Source organism: Penicillium angulare (assembly GCF_028827245.1).
Source record: "Penicillium angulare strain IBT 27051 chromosome Unknown utg000008l_segment0_segment0, whole genome shotgun sequence".
Taxonomy (NCBI): Eukaryota; Fungi; Ascomycota; class Eurotiomycetes; order Eurotiales; family Aspergillaceae; genus Penicillium; species Penicillium angulare.
Window position 1 is genome coordinate 885,743 of NW_026623167.1, and position 20,369 is coordinate 906,111.

The window sequence follows — 20,369 nt, forward strand, 5'->3', positions numbered from 1 at the left end:
CACCGTTGCAATGCATTGTAAGGATGACTAATTACGCATGATGATAACTTATATTCATGCTGCACAACTCACTAGCTAGTTATTGAACTTATCTATGGCGGCAGATAGCGATCTCCAGGAGAAAACCCCATGGCCATAGATAAACTTTACCGCCTATTACACCGCTACCTATAACTTACTGTAAGCTCTACATCGATAGAAAACCAAGTTGAAAGACACATAAAAAGTTAAATGAAAAGACTACTAAAAGGACAATCGGAAAGATGACTAGAAAGACGATTAGCAAGACAGGTAGAAAGATAGTTGAAAGGATATATGGAAACGTACATCGAGAAACATTTTCTCCCTGAATCTTTTAGATTATACTGGGAAGCTTATTCAAAAAGAAAGAAATATTACATGTCGTCGAGATATCTCAAGATACCCCTTGAAGCTTTACTTAGCGATATCCGACACGCCTAAATAGAACTTGAAGTTATTGTATGGTAGGCCTTGTAATTTTCTGCCGGGCAAAAACAGGCGGATTTTTTGCTGGTGGTCGCTATGGGCCCCTGTACTCGTCTTGTGTAGTCAGGTGATGCTCAGCGTCACGGGTGCCAGGCAGTCGCGGTGCTTAAATTATTTCCCATACCGCATGAGCAGTGGAAACCGAGAATTGGGAACCTCGATTGAACAACTTTCGCTGCTGTCACTTGTCTCCGTATCTTGGGTGCCTAACCCAACACGTCAAACTATCACTTCTGTCTCCACTATGCTGCCGCGTCACCTTGATGTTTGAGTCGCAGATCTCAAATCCTTTATTTGATTGCCGATTAGTCGTGTACTACTACCCAACTCATGTGCTCCTGATTTAGAGCCTCTCATAGGCATCGGATCAATTATGCCTTCCTCCTCCGATTATTTACACCCCCTACGTTCAGACGACGGGGACGAGTTCTCCGCGTCGGATGACGACTTAGACCTCGAGGAGCTGGACCCCAGTGCAGCGCCACCCCAAACGGCTCGCATCTCTCGAGATTATACGAACAATTCGCGAAACTATGGACCCGGTATTGCTTTGAGAAACCTACGGGTAGGGGTGGGAAGTCGCTGGCGACGAAGTCCATCCGGCCACGGGGAACCGGAAGACGACACTACTGGACTGTTGGAAGAACGAGATGAGGATGGAGTTCGCCAATCACATGGGAGTTCCCGACGAATGACGGATGACGATGCACCATTACTCGACCCGAGAGGTTCAACGCGCATGTTCAACAACGATGAGCCTTCAAAAAAGAGCCGCTTCCGCCTCCCCAGCATAAGGGGCCCAAAATTCCTGCAAAGTGTCTCGAATCGACTACGGGGCGACAATAACAATGTCGCCAATGTACCACCGAGAGAAATTTTGGTTGGACAGCATCAGTCTGCCAAATACCCTCCCAATGTCGTCTCCAACGCCAAGTACACACCATGGAGCTTTCTCCCACGTACCTTGTATAACGAATTTTCCTTTTTCTTCAACATATACTTCCTTCTCGTTGCATTATCGCAAGTTATACCCATTCTGCGCATCGGATACATGTCTTCATACATTGCGCCTTTGGCCTTTGTGGTTTCTATTTCATTAGGGAAGGAGGCCTTGGATGACATTGGACGACGTCGCCGGGACGCCGAAGCAAATGCGGAAGAGTTCACGATTGTCTCTTTGGACAGGAATGCATTGGAAATGACAAAGAAATCGCGCGATTTGAAAGTTGGGGACGTTCTCAAAGTCCGCAAAAATCAGCGTCTGCCTGCCGATGTCGTGATCCTCAAAAGCATCTCAAACGATTCGGGCTCATCTCGCAAGAATTCGGTGGATGAAGAACCTGTGCCCGGCACATCTACCAATCTACTTGATCCGGAGCAGGAGACTTTTGAAGCTTCTGCTGATGTCCCGCCTAATCCAACCGAAACTTCATCTGCTGGCGACACATTTATTCGAACAGATCAGTTGGATGGTGAAACAGACTGGAAACTGCGCATTCCCTCTGCGTTATCCCAACCTTTATCATTCAGTGACTTCAATAGGCTCAAGATCACTGCAAGCCCACCAGATCAGAGAGTCAACGAGTTTGTAGGCACAATTGAATTAGGTGCTCCCACAGGCTTTTATGATGCTCATGTGGATAAATCATCACAACCCCAACAGAATGGCCTGCCGCCAAACGATGAGAGCCGGGGCTTGAACTCAGCGCCGTTAACAATCGATAACACTGCCTGGGCTAACACGGTTCTCGCATCTAACACCATCACCTACGCCGCTATCATTTACACTGGCTCTCAAACACGCGCTGCCCTTTCAACTTCGCCTTCGCGTTCTAAGGTGGGCCTGCTTGAATATGAGATTAATAACCTCACCAAAATCTTGTGTGTCTTGACTCTCACTCTATCCATCGTTCTGGTAGCATTGGAAGGGTTCGAGCCGACAAACGACAAGGTGTGGTATGTTGCGATCATGATCTATCTGATTCTCTTCTCAACCATTATTCCCATGAGTCTTCGAGTCAACCTGGATATGGCAAAATCAGTATACGGAAGATTCATCGAACGCGACAAGGATATTCCAGACACTGTCGTTCGCACCAGTACTATCCCAGAGGACCTCGGGAGAATTGAGTACTTGCTCTCCGATAAGACCGGGACTTTGACCCAGAACGGTAAGCATTGCGTATATTTCCAATGACCGCTCCTCTCCGTCCTCATGCTATATAATTACTAACACATTGTCTAGAAATGGAATTAAAAAAGATACATGTTGGTACTGTCTCTTACGCAAGTGAAGCAATGGATGAAGTCGGATCTTTCATTCGCCAAGCGTTTGCTGGAAGTGCCTTGACAACACCATCGACCGCCTTTGGACCCCAGTCTGGCCAAGGAGTGGCGCCTCGTACAAGACGAGAAATTGGTTCTCGAGTTCGAGATCTTGTCTTGGGTCTTGCTCTCTGTCACAACGTCACCCCAACAACCGAAGAAGAGGACGGTCAAAAGTTCACATCATATCAAGCCTCTTCGCCGGATGAGATCGCCATTGTTCGGTACACCGAAGAAGTCGGTTTGAAGCTGTCTTACCGCGACCGACAAACCGTGGTTTTGGAATCTACGGACTCTAAGCAAGTTGTCGTCAGAGTTCGTATCCTAGACATATTTCCTTTCACGTCCGATAGCAAACGCATGGGTATTATTGTTCAGTTCGAGCAGGATGAGCATGGCCTTGATACTGAAACCAAATCAGAACCCGAAATTTGGTTTTATCAGAAGGGTGCAGATACTGTTATGTCCTCCATTGTCGCGGCTAACGACTGGCTTGATGAGGAGACGGCAAATATGGCACGAGAGGGTTTACGTACCCTTGTCATTGGACGCAAGAGGCTTTCTCTTCAGCAATACCAGGAGTTTTCTGCGAAGTTTAGACAGGCATCTTTGTCCCTCCAAGGGCGCGATGTTGGCATGACTAAGGTCGTGGGTGAATATCTTGAACGCGACCTCGAACTCCTCGGTGTCACTGGTGTTGAAGATCGTTTACAACGCGATGTCAAATCTTCCTTGGAATTGATGCGTAACGCTGGCATAAAAATTTGGATGTTGACCGGCGATAAGGTGGAAACTGCACGATGTGTTGCTATTTCTGCCAAGTTGGTGTCTCGAGGTCAATATATCCACACTCTCTCCAAAGTGACCGAGAAATCCGCGGCCCAAGAAGCGCTAGATTTCCTCCGCAATAAAACTGACTGTTGTCTGTTGATTGATGGTGAATCGCTGACCTTGATGCTCGATCACTTCCGTACGGATTTCATTTCAGTCGCAGTCCTCTTACCTGCTGTCATTGCTTGCCGATGTTCCCCAACGCAAAAAGCCGAAGTCGCCAACTTGATCCGTCACCACACTAAGAAACGCGTTTGCTGTATTGGTGATGGTGGAAATGATGTGTCCATGATTCAGGCTGCCGACGTCGGAATTGGTATTGTGGGTAAAGAGGGTCGCCAGGCCTCTCTGGCAGCTGATTTCAGTATCACCCAATTCCATCATCTCACCAAGTTGCTCGTCTGGCATGGTCGCAATTCTTACAAACGGTCAGCCAAATTAGCACAGTTCATCATGCATCGCGGTCTGATTATCAGTGTGTGTCAAACCATGTATAGTATCGCTGGTCATTTCGATCCAAAGGGTCTCTTCATCAATTGGTTGATGATTGGGTACGCCACTGTTTATACCAATGCACCGGTCTTCTCTCTCGTCTTCGATCGTGACGTTGATGAGCGACTCGCCAATCTCTACCCAGAGCTTTACAAAGAGCTGAAAACCGGCAAAAGTCTGAGCTACCGATCTTTCTTCACCTGGGTCCTTATCTCCGTCTATCAGGGAGCAGTCATTCAGGGCTTGTCTCAGATCTTGTTAGACACCGTCACCGGCCAACGTCTCATCAGTGTTTCTTTTACAGCCCTAGTGCTCAACGAGCTAGGGATGGTCGCTATCTCCATCACCACTTGGCACCCAATCATGATTATATGTCTGCTCGGCACACTAGTCCTGTATGCTGGCAGTGTCCCATTCTTGGGTGACTACTTCAATCTCAGTTACGTTATCACCCTTGACTGGCTTTGGCGTGTCGCTGCTGTACTTGCAGTCTCATTATTACCGGTCTGGGCTGGAAAACTGATCAGACAATCAGTGAAACCACCTAGCTACCGCAAAGTACGTGGCTGAGGTTTCCTTTAGTATTCTTCTCAGATGTCTTCACATCATTTCATCTGTCACCATTCATGAGCTTGGTATTGAAATACCTTGCCGTCTTGTATATCCACCCTAAGCATGTTGTTTTTCTAGAGCGCATCAGGTGTTAGCCATTTGATTTTCTCCCAACTACCGAAATATATTCCGATTCTTGAGCCCAAGACTCGATCTCGTGACAAGGTTACCATCGTTTTTAGTCTCATTTTCTTAGACACGAACGTTCGTCGAGGTGTGAACCTCCAGGGCCCGCCTACTAGTACACCGCTATCTATACGTAAGCTCTACATAGATAAAAAGACAATTGGAAAGACGATGGAAAAGATGAGTAGAGAAGTGTATCTTATATATACCTAACATTATACAAGTACGTTCATTAAAAAAGAAACAAAAGTTATATCTAATTGCAGGATTGAAGCTTAACCCCCTAGCCTGGGCATAGAGGAAATGGCTTACATTTAAGGTAGTATCAAAAATGCTACTTTACTCCCCGCTTGTGAAGCCGCACAGAAATTGGATCGCAATATTCCATATAACCGAAAATGATCTCGACAATAATATTGGTAGGGTACTTGTAGTAGCACCGGCCCCCACATCGATCCCATCCAGCCAGCCGTTCCTACCATATCAGAACTCCAACTTCTCAACTAGAAGCTATAGACATTTTTAATCATGGCTAGAACAGCCCAAAATTGTCCTCCCAATCCAAGACCTTACCAATGGCGCCAGCGAGAGTACTTGGATCATCAAGGCAACCCTGTCATTATCGGCAAAGTGTCAAGAGGCCAGGAGTTTGATGCGCCAGCAGGTCCTGCAAAATTATTATTAAAAGAATATATTGCACCAACACAAGCTAATATAGAGAAACATACAGTTCAGATCTACAGCAAAGCTCCCATCCAGCCTGCGGCCTTTAAAAATCTCCATGAAATACCTCTCCCATGAATTAGACCACTGCATCTTCATAGAGATCTACGCGTCTACTCAAAATGATGCCTTCGCCTGCGTTGAGCACCAACGCCACGAGGTCGCTCATCGCAAGCGTCTGTATGCGGATTCTGAGCAGCCACCAAACTTTGTGCCTTAGTTGATTCCAAACTTAAGCCCTACAGATCGCCTATTTTTCGTATGAACGATCCCGAGCCCAAATATGACACGGGTGCTTGTCTTCTCTTGACCTCGGACAGCTACCGTGCTTGCGGGGATCTGGAGAAAAGAGACCAACTGGGAACAGGTCCACTATTCATCAATTTCACTCGTAAACTTCCCAGCCAAGTACGAGAGGTTGATTTGGCTGATCGCGTTGACTTTGACTAACTGACTGACCTGCCGTCTATTGCTGAATGGGGGACTGGAGTACGTCCCGAGGATACTGAGATTGATGTGCAATTCCATAAAGATCAACACAACATGCATAAATATGTACAATCAATGCTTGGCCGTTTGCAGATACGGATAACGGGGGATGGTGAAGTGGAAGTAGACTATGGACTCAACAACCCGGTTTCTGTGCAAACTATCTGGGAATCTCAACAAGCCAGGAGAATTTTGAACGAGCAACGTTCCGAAGCCCTTGGATCCATGAGTCTCGGCACTTTCTCCGCGACAGAAGGTCCCCAAGATATAGGAATAACGGTCAAAAACCACTCCTGCGAAGAAAGCGATCTCCAATATGTGATCTTGGTTCAATTCCTGGCGGACATTCCAGACCCAGATCTGTTGAAAATCACAGCCCGCCTCTTCACGGCATATCTCCTTTCCATGCTTGACTCGAAGAAGACCGTGCGGTTTGACTTCAGAATTTCTGGTGCAAGCCTATCCTCTATACTACCATTCCCTAACAATATCACTGTGGGTGCCTTGTATAGCTTGGAAGACGGATCAAAGCGTCGAGTCCAACCCTTGCAGCCGCGTGACATTGGAAAGCTTCCCTACGGCACATGCGAGGAATTCGCTGTAATCCTTGACAAACCGGCATTTATCACAGAGCCAGGCGCCCTTTTCCTCATGAAAAATATCAGGCTAGATTACGTGAGCGATCGTACAATGCAGATCGCTGAGGTTCGACGTAGTGCTGGGATGTCGGAAGTGACAAGAAGGCTTACTATGCTTGCATTAGAGGAGAAGCGTGGGTGAAAACCTGAGAGAGAGGTCACAAAAGAAGAATGTATGTTTCTTCTAGGTCTTTCTCTCGAGCAGTACCAGTCTGAGTTGTTTGGACCATCACAAGAGACCTGGTGAAGGTAAGCGCAATTTCGCGCCCGAGACAGGCGTGCGGCCCATAGCCTAAGTGAATGTAGACGCTCTCTGGCCGGTCAAGCTTGAACTGATGCAGCTCAGGGATGGCATCAGGGTCCCTGCACGCAGTGCCCTACTCAGAGTATAATAGTCAGCATTTGTTTCAATTATCCATTCACTGGACTTGATATCCCTACAAATAGAGCAATAACTACATCGCCAGGTTGGTACGATCTCGTTTCCCAGCCACCCCTGCAAAGGCATTTATTTTTCGAGCCTGACTGGGAGCGAAAAGAGCAGTCCACGAGCGAGCTTCTCGTGGAAAATTTCCCATTATGGTTCCCATGCCATCATGATCAGCCCGATCGATCAACAGACACAACAAAAGTCAACACTTTCGTCCTTGTGCTTGGGGAAAACCTTCTCCTTATGAAATTCTACCTCTTGCATCACCCCTTAGGAATGAATCTTTCATGTATAAAGATGCTAGCTGGCGGCGTATGCTGGTCCGGCAATCACCTATTCCTGACCTTGTTCACTTCACGGCATGCAACTCGTTCAGGGGTACAGTTTTTGAAGTGCATATTGCGGTTGAAGCACCTTTGAACGACAGCGCATCAGCCGATGATATAGATTCAAAGCCGGCTATCACATCCACTACGCCACTTAGAGTGGGTTTATTTTATGATAGGCTTACATATGGCACTTCCTCAACCGGCATGGGAACGGTCATGGTAATGTGGGATAAAGGGGAATTTAGTATTCCGCCAGGCATAGATAGTTTTACTTTTCAAAAAGACGATAAAAAGGCTATCAAACGAGTCTTGGAGGTCTACGGGATGATTATAGTTTCCGCTGAATACTCTTTGGCCTGTACGGATACTGATGGGTGGGTGGTGGAAAGAAAGTTTGTTTTCAACAAGCTGTGGGCGGAGCACATCCACGGACTAGAGGAAGAAAGGGAGCGACGAACTGCAAAATATCAAGAGCAGATAGAGATACGGAGGATACCAAGGATATCAAATAGACCACTCCGACGCGCAGTGGGATTTCTTTTACGTCCCGTCGTTGGCATTCTCCCTGGAAGATTTAGACTCGGACTCAAAAGGAAGTTAAAGCTGTGGAACCTTGGCTAGTGATATTATACATAGCCGGGACATCAAAAGACATTGTTAGGTATTCAGGTTCTTAATGAGGGAGAAACTTGAAGACAAAAGCCACCGAGAATCGACCAAGAACGGTGACCCTACCTTTCAATTACATATACCACGCGGCAAGACTTGGAATAGTATTAATGATGGTTCTCTACTATGAGGGAAGCTCTTTCTGTAAGACACTGTAGACTTCAATGATTCTCTAAGGCCTCGTTTACTCGTCTTTCCAGTCCTGCTTAATAAGGTCCGCTGCTCTTTCCGCAAATGCATACACAGTCGCTTGCAGATTGGCCGTGCTTATAAGCGGCATAGCACTCGCGTCGACAACCCTCAGGTTTTTGATACCATAAACCTTCAAATTGGAATCCACTACTCCGTCTCTCTCGCGAGGCAGCATGGAACAGGTCCCCGCGAAATGCCACATAGAGATCAAATTGTCCCGAGCGTACTTCTTTGCGGCTTCTAAGTTTCCCTGGAAGTCTGCAGCTGGATCGCGGAACTTGAGTGGCTGTTCGAGCAGCTTTCCAAGCTGAGGTGACTGTGCTAAGTTTTTGACACCGAGCAGGTGCCGCGCTATAACTTCAAGATCGAGAGGATTGGACATATAACTAGGATCAATGATAGGAGGAGTTTCAGGATTGATGGAAGCGCTTGAATTCCCTGTGTCAGCTTTGACAAATGTAGAGTGTTTGGGAAATAGGACGTGAAGAATGAAGAAAAATGTCTACTAGTAGCAGGGAAGAAGGAAACAAAAAGTCACTTACATATTAACGCTTCCGCGGGAGAGCGGCTGAGAGAGCATTACTCCAAGCGTGACGAATTTTCCAAGCGAAGCAGTTGGAATACTCCCATTATTGAGGTCTTTGGCATAATTTGCCTGCCCCATAGCGGACAAATACGCAGCTGATGGTTGCTCGGGATCAAGAACGGTAGTTTTCGCGATGTCATAGTATTCTCGTGTTGCCCTGTGCTCTTGTGGGTCTTTGGGGGCATGGTCAGTAAATAATTCCAGTAGAGCAATTCTGTCCGGTGAAGGAAGGGGCAAATAAGCGTAGGTGTGAACTCCGAGTGAAGCTAGGGGCCCAGACTGCGTGGCTGTGTATTCTTGCATTGCCTGGCCGATGGCTTCAGGCTCCTGCCTGACCAGAGAGTCCTTAGTCTCAAGTTCATTCTTTGCCTGAAATGAGGTGTACGATATCATATGATCTATAAGTATTAGATGTTAGTTTGTGCCATCCAAAGGCGGGTATCCGTCGAAAGAGCATATAGTTTCACGTTATTTGAGAGTCGAATCATGATCAACACCCCAAAGGTATTAGATGTGCTAGATAGGAAGCTGCTCACATACCCTGAAGATTATGCCCAACTCCAGGAAGTTCCATGACTATATCAATCCCATGCTTCTCGAGAAGCTCCGCTCCACCAACTCCAGAAATCTGAAGGATTTTGGGAGATTGAAAAGCGCCTGCTGCAAGGATTACCTCGTTTGTTGCCTGGGCAGTCTTTGAGGTACCATCGAGGCTGTATTGGACTCCAATGGCTTTGGGAGCCTTGCTTTCGTCAAACAGGATTCTCTCGACGAATGAGTTCGTAAGAACGTGAAGATTTTGTCGAATTTCAATAGGCTTATAGTAGGCCGAGGCAGAGTTGCTTCTCTTGCCCTCCGAGTCGATGCTAGCAAGGCAACTGAAGGATCCCACAGAGCTATGGATGAACGGATCCCCGGCGTTGTACTGCCCATTGCTGCGGAACAATTCAGCCCACGCCTTGCGAATGGGGTGCGTGCCGTTGCCAAAAGATGTTTGGATCGGACCTTTCGCTTCATTTAATCCAGGCCAGTCCTCAATTGCCAGGTCTTCTTTGACATCCTGTGCTACAGCCGGACTGCTGTAGGCTTTGGATAAATAGTCCTTTAATACATTCCAGTTCCATCCGGGGTTACCGAGCGCCTCCCACGAATCAATAGCTCCCTTGAAAGGAGGGACAAAGACGTGTGCATTGATAGAACTGGATCCTCCGAGTGCTTTTCCCTGGTTGAGACCAAGCACTCTGCCATTGAGCCCCGACTGTCAAAAAAAGCGTAAGTCCATACCTTTTATCAAGAAATAGACGCTCCTTACCTGAGGGGAAGATTGAAATTTCCAATCAGCTTCGGATTCAAGTAGTGCGGCATAAAATATGGGAATGTTCACGCGGGGGTCTGCTGTCAAGTCGGCACCTGCTTCGAGAACCAAGACGGAGGTGCTGGGGTCCTCGCTGAGCCGAGAAGCAACCACCAAGCCAGCCGTGCCGCCGCCAATGATGACGAAGTCATATACAGCAGCCATTCTGTACCGTATACAGGCTTGGTTCAAGATTGGACGAGAGTGTGAGGAAGAAATCGAGCTGCGAGGGTAGCAAGTGGCTCTGGAAAAGAAGAGAAAGACCCGTGGACGGGAAATTTGTATAGATACTAATAGAATTCAACTTACCAAGGTCAGCAACATTGATCAAACAAACGGACTTGGATACTCTTATTAGTTACGACTCGACAATTGCCAGTTGTGCCGCCCAAAAGTACTGGATCCACCCCCATGCAGTTCAACGTACGAACCTGTTTTAATCCTTGAATTATTAGGTTCAGCCCCCACTCCAATTGTTAACCGCTAGTCAACATGAAGCCGAGGACCCAGATCAAAGAGACCTAATTATTACGGGCTTTACCTCCAAAATATTATCGTATGAATACTAGAAGAGAGCCATGGAATTCTAGAAACAGATGTACTGAAGTATAGATAGAATTAAACTTACAGTGCTTACGGCTTAAGGGAAAGGGGGTTTAGCTTACATACAGTAATCAGTGGCAGATCTCTAAAGTGCTTACGGTAGAACTTATATCAGCCTTGATATCGTAGGGCTTTCAACAAGAATATGCAGGTTGACAAGGCTGATGATTAGACTTGTGCTGAGAAGAGAATAAGTTATTAGTGCAAAAGTGGCCTGAAATATCGACGGTGGGGTCTCGGGGCTGATTGGGCGTGTTATAATGTCTCAATTTCCAGTATATTAGCCTTGAGAGTAAACTTGAGGAGCTTTACCTAGCGATTGGGATTCCTGAACGTTTGTTCATATGTGTGGTGATTGCATGCTAACATGCATGGGAGATGCCGGTCGATTTGGCGCTTTTAAGTGGTACAGCCAACAATCTTTCTCAGTTCACAAGACATCTAAACCCATTCAATGACAGTACGGCAGACTATCTTTCGGGTTGATTATTCTCCGTCTCCTGTTTTCGCAGTCGCATGCATTCCAAGAAACCCAGCCTCAACCAGATACCTACTTTGTGGCCCCCACATTCTGGCGTTACTCGGCCTCACACATTTTGGCCCCATATAACCAACCGTCCAATAACACTGAATAGTGGCGCGCTGCATGGCACGAAGCACAAAGCGGAGGTAATCATATTACCGCGTCATCGATTCGATCTCTAAAGCTCAACGGAAAAGTAAAGGCAATATTACTCGTGATTTGGAACGGTTTGATTCAATTTCCGCTTCATCAAGTCCACAGCGACAGGCATTCTGATGTCCGCTGCCAGCGATGAACACAAGTTGTCAATTTGGATATACTTTGAACTATAGAATCATAGCATTTCTCCTAAATTTGACTCTGTCTGACGAGACGTTTGACTGGAGACATGTAGAGGTGGGGCTAGCTGCGTAAGGCATATAATCTCTCTCTCCGTAGCCTAGCTTCATCATCATCAACGACCAAATTCAAAATGCCGCGAATCATGGACAAATGTAAGCTTAAATCTCCTCTCAGCATCAGTCGCCGAAGCTAATACAAGAGGGCTGGCAGCATGAATCCTAGCGCTTGAATCATTGTCGACGAAGTCTGTTGTGATTTGGTGGAAGTGTCGCGTGAAACGAGAGCTTAAGAAGCAAAGGAATCGCGGGGAGGTCCAACGAAACATTATGCGTCGAACTTTCTGGACTTAAGTCATTAGTTGGACAGCTATTGCGTTCGCGATTGAGGCGTACAAAGGGCTGATGATTTGCCATCAGTCATTGGCGGTTGCAGCATACACATGGCGAAAAGACTTGACAGATTCACCTGACCCGACGGCTTTGATACCGACCCCTTCCGGTACGGAATATCATCTCTGCAGATTAGTGATTATCAACCTTGTTAACCCATGGCAGAAGAGCCCCTTCAAAGAATTGACGCGGACTTCAGTGTTATTAACATGGGTTCTGCTCTGTACCACTTAACTACTGGTAAATTTATCTCAATCAGATCAACCAATCCTGTACTATTACCAAAGAATAAGGCCAACCATATCCCCCACTTTAATCCCCACAAGTGGACTAATACGACCCTGCGAAGCCACATATGTGTTGGGGCCTCCCAAAAAGCCTATTTGGAAACTATGCAAGGCCCTACAGAGTCCCTAATTGGAGCGTTTAGAGATGTGGCTCAAAGATGTGGATATCGAATTCTATTCCCGTCTCTTGTTTGTGGAGGTTGAAAAACATGGCATTGTGGATTGCCCCTTAGACCACGCGAAAATCTCCTTGGCATCTGGGGTCTGATACACGTCAAGACGTTTATTATGATGAAGATGATCACCCTCACAGTCTGACTTTTACTTATCCAACATCTTCTCCGCACCGAGTCCCTTGCCAGATACTATGCACGCTCGTTCTCAACAATGACCACCACTTCTCCCAACTTCGGTCCATTAACCACAACCTTTACACCTCCATCAGACTGTTTCACCGAGCAATGGCTTCAGCATAATGTTAATTCAACTCTTCTAGCATGGGGTCCAACATGTAATGCCGGAAAGATCGCATTCGCATCTTCCTGCTATCCCAGCGGTTGGCAACGCGCAAAGGACAACGATTCAAATCTCAACTACAAAGCCTTTTCACCAGGTCTCGTCTGTCCGTCCGGATTCACACCTACCTTCTCGGCTAGTCATATCAAAGAGACAAAATCCTTCCTTCTATCGGCATACGTGACCAGTCTCGGAACAAACGATGTTGCTACTGTCTGCTGTCCATCGTGAGTACTGTATAGCACTTCTCCGCTCAGCACCCTTACAACTCCTCCAGTATAATACAATGTATACTAATTAATCAGCGGCTATGACTTTGGCGGTGACCTCTGCAGAAGCAATGCGCTCGTCCTCTCGGCCCGCCCAATCATAACAGTATCAGACAGCAAATGCGCAACTAAAACAGCACCAGACTATAACGGCGTGATCGGTGCACACGGCAAAACAGGCGCAGCAGCCCTGGAAGCAGCACCTGTTATTCTAATTCGAAACACGATATCCGATCCACTGCCTTTCTCAACAAGTTCAAGTACACCTGGTAGCGGCAGCGCGGGATTATCGACAGGGGCGAAAATCGCCATCGGCGTTTGTATTCCCGTTGCTGTTCTCATTGCTGCCGCGGTGGTGTTCATTATCTGGCATAGACGACGGAGACAACGGGTTAGGAATAGTGGACCGGATATCCCATTGCAGAACACGTCTTCGCCGTCTGTGGACCCCTTTCTTGGAAAGCCCGAGTTGGATGGGAGTGCTGTTGGGGGGACTGTGGAGAAGCATGAGCACGAACAGGAACAGGAACTTGATGCGGGGTATGTGGGGTGGAAGTCTGTGCCGGCTGAGTTGCCTGCTGAGATGAGTCCGACGAAGACGCAGGCGGAATTGGATGGTGGGCATGAGTTTGGGAAGCCTGATGGGTTGAAGGAGGGAGATGACCTAAGGGAATAAGAAATTGAGGATAGAGAATGGTTGGTGTTATTAGCTTGTATTTATACCCCTTTAGAAAACTTTACGTTGCATGGATTGAGGTCAAAAAGGAACAGGGGATTTTAAAATCGAATTTCATTGTTATACATTGATAGGGGTATATTGCAGTGCATCGTAGCCATGGCATGGCTACATTGGTATGCTCATATCGAGTCATGAGTCACATAACTAATAGGCAAGACGTAAGAAGAAAGAAAAAGAGAAAGAACTATATTTCGGTCCACAAATCCAGAGTCAGAGCTTATTTGTAAGGCTCAGGAGAGAAAACCTTGCGGAAGCGAAGACGCGACAGATCATGAATGACCTGGGAGGTCTGCTTCAGGTTCTGCTTCACAATGACAGAGGTAGGCTTGGAGAAGAGATCATCGATCTCCTCAAGTGTGAGGTTCTTGGTCTCAGGCATGAAAATGATCTGGTAGAACCATCCAATAACAGCAATACCGCCGTAGAAGCCAAGGGTCAGACCGATACGAGTCATGGAGTCCATCATCTTAGTGAAGTTGTAGGTGACGATGAAAGAGCACAGGAAGAGGTTGGCGTCGGCAGTGGTCATACCGTAGTGACGCAGATAGGTTGGGAAAACCTCAGAGGGAACAACCCAGGTCAGACAGGCGTAGGAACCGAAGAAGCCCATGTACAGGATGATACCCGTCAGGTAGACACCTTCGGCGGCGGCGGGGTGCTTGTTGTAATCAATAGTGTATCCAACGCCGACAAGAACCAGCCCAATGAAGAAACCGGGCAGCATGGCATTGGCCCAGTAGCGACGACCAAAGCGCTCCATGTACAGTACAGCAGGGATAGTACCGATGAGCAGTGAACCACCGCCGACGAGGGACATGAACACGGAGGTCTTCTCATCGAAACCAATGGCCTCCATCAGAGTAGACATGTAGTACATGATAGCGTTGACACCGGTGAATTGACCTAGGAAGATCATGATGTTGGCGTAGACAATAGCACGGCGGGCACGAGGGTCAGTGAAGAAGTCCATCCAGGGGTACTGCTTGGTCTGTGCCTGCTCTTCACACTCTTGCTGGACAGCCTGGCGCATACCAAGGAACTCATCCTTGGCTGCGTAGTCGCCAAAACCACGAATACGCTTCCATACACCATATGCCTCCACTTCATGTCCCTTGTGCATCAAGTAACGAGGGCTCTCAGGAAGGAAGAACATTCCGACGAGAAGGATGGTTGAGAACACCAGAGAGGAGCCCAGAATATAACGCCAGTTGCCCTCGACACCAATGAAGATAGCGGCAACAGCGTAACCGAGCACTTCACCCAGAGCAATGTTGAGTTGATACAACGAGACGAGGTTACCACGAATCTTGCTAGGAACTGTAAAGACATGTACAGTTAGTACATGGGGCATCATCAATCAGGAAGGGGTATAGTATCAGAGAACTTACCAGACTCAGCAACATAGACGGGGACAGTACCACCTTCCAAACCGACACCAGCACCCAGGATCATACGACCAGCGAACATCATACCAAAGTTGACGGCACCAGCCTCCAGGGCGGCACCAATGGTGTACAGAACACAGGAAATAATAATAGACATGCGGCGACCAAGGTACTCGTTGGAAGGAGAAAGGATAAGGGCACCAGCAACAGCACCAAGGGGCATACCACCATTGACCAGACTGGCTTGACCAGAAGACAGATGCAGATCACCAGGGAGGAACAGGTTGGCGCCGCTAATGAGCGATTGATCCAGACCGGAGAGCAGACCTCCCATAGAGGCAAACGCTACCAGCATGTAGGTATAGATAGCTGGGTTAGAGAATGTCACCTCAAACTTGGGCTTTGGCAAAGCCTGCAGCTTCTCTTCGAGTTGTGCAATTTCTGCATCCATTGCTGCCTCCCTCACTTCGTCGTCGACCTTTTGGTCTACGTGGTCCATTTCAAAGGCAATAGGAGCCTCCTTGTGGTCGGCGGGCATCTCGATATCCTTAATGACCGACATTGTGACACAAAATCCGCTGAAGTGGGTACAATCAACAGATGAAGTAACCGAAGGAAAATATAGTATATACTAATATAAACCGGACTGTCTCAGCCGGATCCCACGCGGTGGGTAGTATGTAAATAGAGAAGAGAAGAGAAAGGGCAGCTTGAGAGGAAAATTCAGAACGCGAAGAGAGGGGAAAGGAGGGGAAAAGGAAGTATTTGAAGTCGATCTCAAACACACCACCAAACCCCAAAAATGTCCGGAAATACACTTTGGCGACAGCTTTGACGTACGAGAGAAAAAAGGGCAAAAGAAAATTAATAGTGGGGAAACCCAGTCTACGGAGAAATCAAAACTCTAACGCCTCGGCTGGGGAACCGCGTAGTTATTTGTCTCATATCATTTTCGTCTGGAGTACTCCGTACTCCGTAGTCTGTATCTACTCCAACTTTTTCCAATGTGGAGATACGGGGAATACCAACCACGAGACCAGTAGGACGAAGGAATCCGGGCTGCACGACTCACCGGATCCCAAACCTGGTTAAGACTGCCCGAGCCAGTATCCATTTTTACGTGCTGGACAGGGATAGCAGAATGTGGAGAGGGGAAGACAAGCCGGGGAATCGGAGGAGTTTGATCGGCCGTCTGGACGAATCGCAGCGCCGAAAAGCTTAACTAGTTCACATTCCAAGGTTGCAGTCAAAACCATCACGCCCAGGTTTATTTCCTGCTGTCATAGCGCATCCACAACCGTAGATTCTATCTTTCTGGAAAGTTCCCGGCAAGCCGTAAATCAGTGTGCAGAAAATCGGCCAGGGAAGTGGAGTCTATTCACGGCTTACCCGTATAGACTAAGGAGGGAGAAAATGAAAGGCCGACACGTATGCCCGAGGACACGACTTTGCCGAAGGAACAGAGAAAGAGATATCGCCTGACGTCTAGTTTCGGACAGTCTCCGTCTCCAGGTTCTCCATTTTACGTGTTCTCGGCGAATTATAGAATGGCTTGGGGTCCCCATGGAGAATCCAGTGCTGTCGGAGACACTTCGGCGAAATCCATCCTCCATTCAACGCTTTGGTCTTTGCCGGCCCGGGAGACAAATCTCGGGGTGAAGTGGGGAACGGGAACCTGATCCCGACTTAATCCCGGGCTGTTTTCTTAAGTAGACGGGATGGGCCCACGGGATCTCGAGATTTTTACGAAGAATTGTCTTCTGGCCCCCGATATTACGGGTTGACACTCTGCGATTCGCGGCATTTTTCCCGACGTCGAGCCGAGGGCGTCATTCGCTCGCTGGTGAGTCTAGATGAGTGGAGTGGTGGGTTGGCCAAGCAGTTTTTCTATGGATTTAGCCTATACAGGGTAAAAATCTGCGGGGTCGTGGCCCATGAGGTCGGGAGCCATTCCGTCATGTATACACTGTTGGCCCATAAATGTAGGAAATGTTGGAAGGTAAAGAATATAGATCGGGTAGAATCAGTGAGGTCACTTCTATGAATCCTTCCAGAAGGCTAGAGCCTGAGCCTCCAAGGGCTTGCATGACTCCGATACTTCCATGTGTTTATCCAAATGTTTACAGACTTTGCTCCTAATTTACTCTTGGAAGTGGGTCAAATTCACTTCTGGTCAGTCAGCTAGGCAGTTCATGTATAATGCATGTCCCGAACAGTGCACCCATCTATACTCTTAATTATGTTTCAGATCTCGTAGAGCCTAGAAACCATAATCTTGGTATTCCCGCATCATTTTCAATGTAGTGATCTACTCTACCCAAGCACAAGGGCTACTTCATGCATCTCGTATTCTATTAGAAATCAATATGCACTTCAACTTCTATACTGAAGCTGACCGGAAATAAACTAACCATACGACCCAGAGAGAGCCCTCCAAACTATCTGACTACTGACATGACTATATGATCTCTCTTATCGTTATTCTTAAAACAAATTGAAAACCTGCCAGAATTCAGCTAACGTGAAGCTTTCCAGCAGGCGCTTGATACTATGTACTTCCACGTGCGCGGAGTTACACTTTTCCGGCACTCCATACATCACCCCGCTTTCATGTCCCAGGTTCATGCTTACATGTATGTATCCATGATACTTGGCCACCACCAAATACCCAGCTATCACGCAGTTGTTTCAAAGGATGGCAGGGCGTCGCGACTCCGGGCGCTATGGTGTCAAACCAGTCGCAATTTCATTTCGCGTCGGGTTCGCTGATGATCCTCCTTTCACAGAGCAAGAAATACGAGAAATCGAGGACGATAAACGACTGCAAGAAAGATACAATGACTTCTGCCACCGCCTAATCGACATGTTTGATGATAAGATATTTCTAGCGGACAGTTTTGGATTCGTCGCCTCGTTGATAGCCGGTGGGCCATTACAGAGCCCTTGTCCTAGATTCAGATATAAGTACGAGTCTGAGTTGAATAAAAATCTCTCACTTCCGGAAAGAATAAAGAGGATAAACGTCAGACTACACGATGCGAGCTTAACCTTTCGAGCTGATATAACAGCACTCCACACTCTTAGCGGACTTCTTCTAAGCCGGGGCCCGGACAATTTAATCCCACCAGAGCTAGACACCCCAGAAGTCCTTTATCGAGCCTTTCGAAAGAGCAGTCATGGTCGATATGATAAAGAACTTGGTTTCCGGTCTTCACGGCAGCCTTTCACAACACCTTCTAATTACGACGGTCCTCTACGCGAAAGCCCACTAGTGACTTATGATATCTTGAAGAATCACTGTGAGGGTAGCAAACCATCAGACCTTATTGCCATGTCCGATAGCCCTGCCAGAATCTTAAGTTTCATCAAAGACTGGGATTTCAAAGACATGGAAGGGGACATCATAGCCGTAATAAATGTCTCGAAGCTCCTCACCATGAGAGTCTTGTTCAATCGTACAACTACATTATGTGATAAATTGGGTATAAAGGCTTGGTCTCCCGTCAGACAAAACGGCCTTAGTTGGGTGAATCGAAGCTATTGGGTGGCTTATCGATGGGTGCCAGCTGAGTGTATTGAGTTCTACATCTCAATCGCTGCTCTAAAAAAGGCTTGCAATCAGCAGGTTATTGGTACGTGATTCGGTTCCTAGATGTGGCAAATGCTCATGTCCTATACAATAGGTGAAATTGATAACGATATAAAACTTTCACTCGATGATTTTGTCAATGCGAAATTAGGACAGCTCAATATTTGACGCGACTCATTTCAAGGGGATACTCCAATGTCATGAAAATAATTATGTGCAAACCATCATGTACTCTCCTGCTGTGTAACAGGAGGGTATTAACGACTTGCTGCTCCCAGGGGGGCCATTATTCTTTAGGGTTTTATATTGTTTCCGGGGAAATTTAGACTTAGGGAATGAAATGCAGTAAAGCAAACAATCTTGCACTGACCAAGTATATACTAGTGATAGACTAGCCTTCAAGTTCAATTCAATTCAATTCCGTTCAATAAGATAATATGTACTCAAAACAGCAAACGAACGAAGGCAAAAAGAAAACTCCTGACGCCATGCTCATAACGATGCAATACCCCAATACTCAGTCTACCCCTCAACAATCACCACCTTCGCTCACCAATCGGCTTTCGAACACTAGGATCAAGAGTCGCAGGACTAGGCGATCGACCCCCCTGCAATCTCGCCCTCAATCGATCCTGCGCAGAACCACCTGATCCGGAATTCGTCCGTGACTGACTAGACTGCGATGATCCAGTCCGCTGACTAGGCAAAGGTCTCGCACCAGCTGGGTGCAGCGAACCCGAGCTAGGATTCGAATGAACCTGTCCCAGAGGCATACCAGAACCAGGCACAGGGCCAGCAGGCGAACTAACACTAGACTTAAGCGGAGGAGCAACATTCGGAGTACCCCTTCCTCGCCTCAGACTAGTAGTTTGTGAAGCCGGTGGCTGGGGAGAACCAGAGTCGCCCCATAGATCCCCTAGCCCGCCACCTCGGCCGTAGTTGATTGCTGGAGCCTGGCCGGAAGGTTGGCTTGTGGCTACGACGCGGGAGTTCGGAGCGGGAGCCTTCGGGTCTGGAGGGAGCCAGGGCGGGAAAGGACGGCCTTTTTCATTGTAGTATGCGCGGAGGGCGTTGGAGATATGTGAGCAGTCCTCGTTGTCTGGGTCGTCTGCTTCGTCGCCTAGTGTTATGGCGCGGCGGAGACTGTTTAGTCGGGAGCCGATGACGTTTGATATGGAGGAGGAGGCTGTTAGATTTGAGAAATACGAGCTCATTGTGAATGATTCGTGGTTGTTGGCGTTGTGATCAGACAATGGCGCTAGACGGACTCGGGGTGAACAGCTTGAATGTGGGGTGGGGGTATGATGCGGGAGCTGCTTCCTGCAGAATTGTAGTGCGATAGACGTGGATGAACTGAGCGTTATGGAGTCAGGACAGGATCATTCAGAACTTGAAGATCCCCGAGTTATGTGCGCTAGAAGAAC

The 20,369-nt window shown here is 47.5% G+C and overlaps 8 protein-coding genes across 8 annotated transcripts; 5 read left to right on the forward strand and 3 right to left on the reverse strand.

Annotated features, from left to right (window-relative positions):
* Window positions 1-880: 880 nt before the first annotated feature.
* Window positions 881-4,725, forward strand: N7478_011054 (aminophospholipid-translocating P4-type ATPase NEO1; the record flags this gene model as incomplete). The annotated part of the gene is made up of 2 exons (XM_056927268.1): window positions 881-2,678; window positions 2,753-4,725. 2 exons carry the CDS (start codon window positions 881-883, stop codon window positions 4,723-4,725), a joined length of 3,771 nt encoding a protein of 1,256 aa, XP_056774316.1.
* Window positions 4,726-5,421: 696 nt separating this feature from the next.
* Window positions 5,422-5,836, forward strand: N7478_011055 (uncharacterized protein; the record flags this gene model as incomplete). Its single annotated transcript, XM_056927269.1, has 2 exons — window positions 5,422-5,557; window positions 5,718-5,836. The coding sequence occupies 2 exons, from the start codon at window positions 5,422-5,424 to the stop codon at window positions 5,834-5,836; spliced, it is 255 nt and encodes an 84-aa protein (XP_056774317.1).
* Window positions 5,837-6,180: 344 nt separating this feature from the next.
* Window positions 6,181-6,885, forward strand: N7478_011056 (uncharacterized protein; the record flags this gene model as incomplete). Its single annotated transcript, XM_056927270.1, has 1 exon — window positions 6,181-6,885. The coding sequence occupies one exon, from the start codon at window positions 6,181-6,183 to the stop codon at window positions 6,883-6,885; it is 705 nt and encodes a 234-aa protein (XP_056774318.1).
* Window positions 6,886-8,355: 1,470 nt separating this feature from the next.
* On the reverse strand, window positions 8,356-10,468 carry N7478_011057 (GMC family oxidoreductase; the record flags this gene model as incomplete). Its single annotated transcript, XM_056927271.1, has 4 exons — window positions 8,356-8,791; window positions 8,906-9,347; window positions 9,490-10,207; window positions 10,262-10,468. 4 exons carry the CDS (start codon window positions 10,466-10,468, stop codon window positions 8,356-8,358), a joined length of 1,803 nt encoding a protein of 600 aa, XP_056774319.1.
* A 2,366-nt stretch (window positions 10,469-12,834) lies between these two features.
* Window positions 12,835-13,908, forward strand: N7478_011058 (uncharacterized protein; the record flags this gene model as incomplete). The annotated part of the gene is made up of 2 exons (XM_056927272.1): window positions 12,835-13,190; window positions 13,269-13,908. 2 exons carry the CDS (start codon window positions 12,835-12,837, stop codon window positions 13,906-13,908), a joined length of 996 nt encoding a protein of 331 aa, XP_056774320.1.
* A 280-nt stretch (window positions 13,909-14,188) lies between these two features.
* N7478_011059 (putative MFS sugar transporter) lies at window positions 14,189-15,918 on the reverse strand (the record flags this gene model as incomplete). Its single annotated transcript, XM_056927273.1, has 2 exons — window positions 14,189-15,288; window positions 15,360-15,918. The coding sequence occupies 2 exons, from the start codon at window positions 15,916-15,918 to the stop codon at window positions 14,189-14,191; spliced, it is 1,659 nt and encodes a 552-aa protein (XP_056774321.1).
* Window positions 15,919-18,051: 2,133 nt separating this feature from the next.
* N7478_011060 (uncharacterized protein) lies at window positions 18,052-18,996 on the forward strand (the record flags this gene model as incomplete). The annotated part of the gene is made up of 1 exon (XM_056927274.1): window positions 18,052-18,996. One exon carries the CDS (start codon window positions 18,052-18,054, stop codon window positions 18,994-18,996), a length of 945 nt encoding a protein of 314 aa, XP_056774322.1.
* Window positions 18,997-19,481: 485 nt separating this feature from the next.
* Window positions 19,482-20,159, reverse strand: N7478_011061 (uncharacterized protein; the record flags this gene model as incomplete). The annotated part of the gene is made up of 1 exon (XM_056927275.1): window positions 19,482-20,159. The coding sequence occupies one exon, from the start codon at window positions 20,157-20,159 to the stop codon at window positions 19,482-19,484; it is 678 nt and encodes a 225-aa protein (XP_056774323.1).
* Window positions 20,160-20,369: the final 210 nt, after the last annotated feature.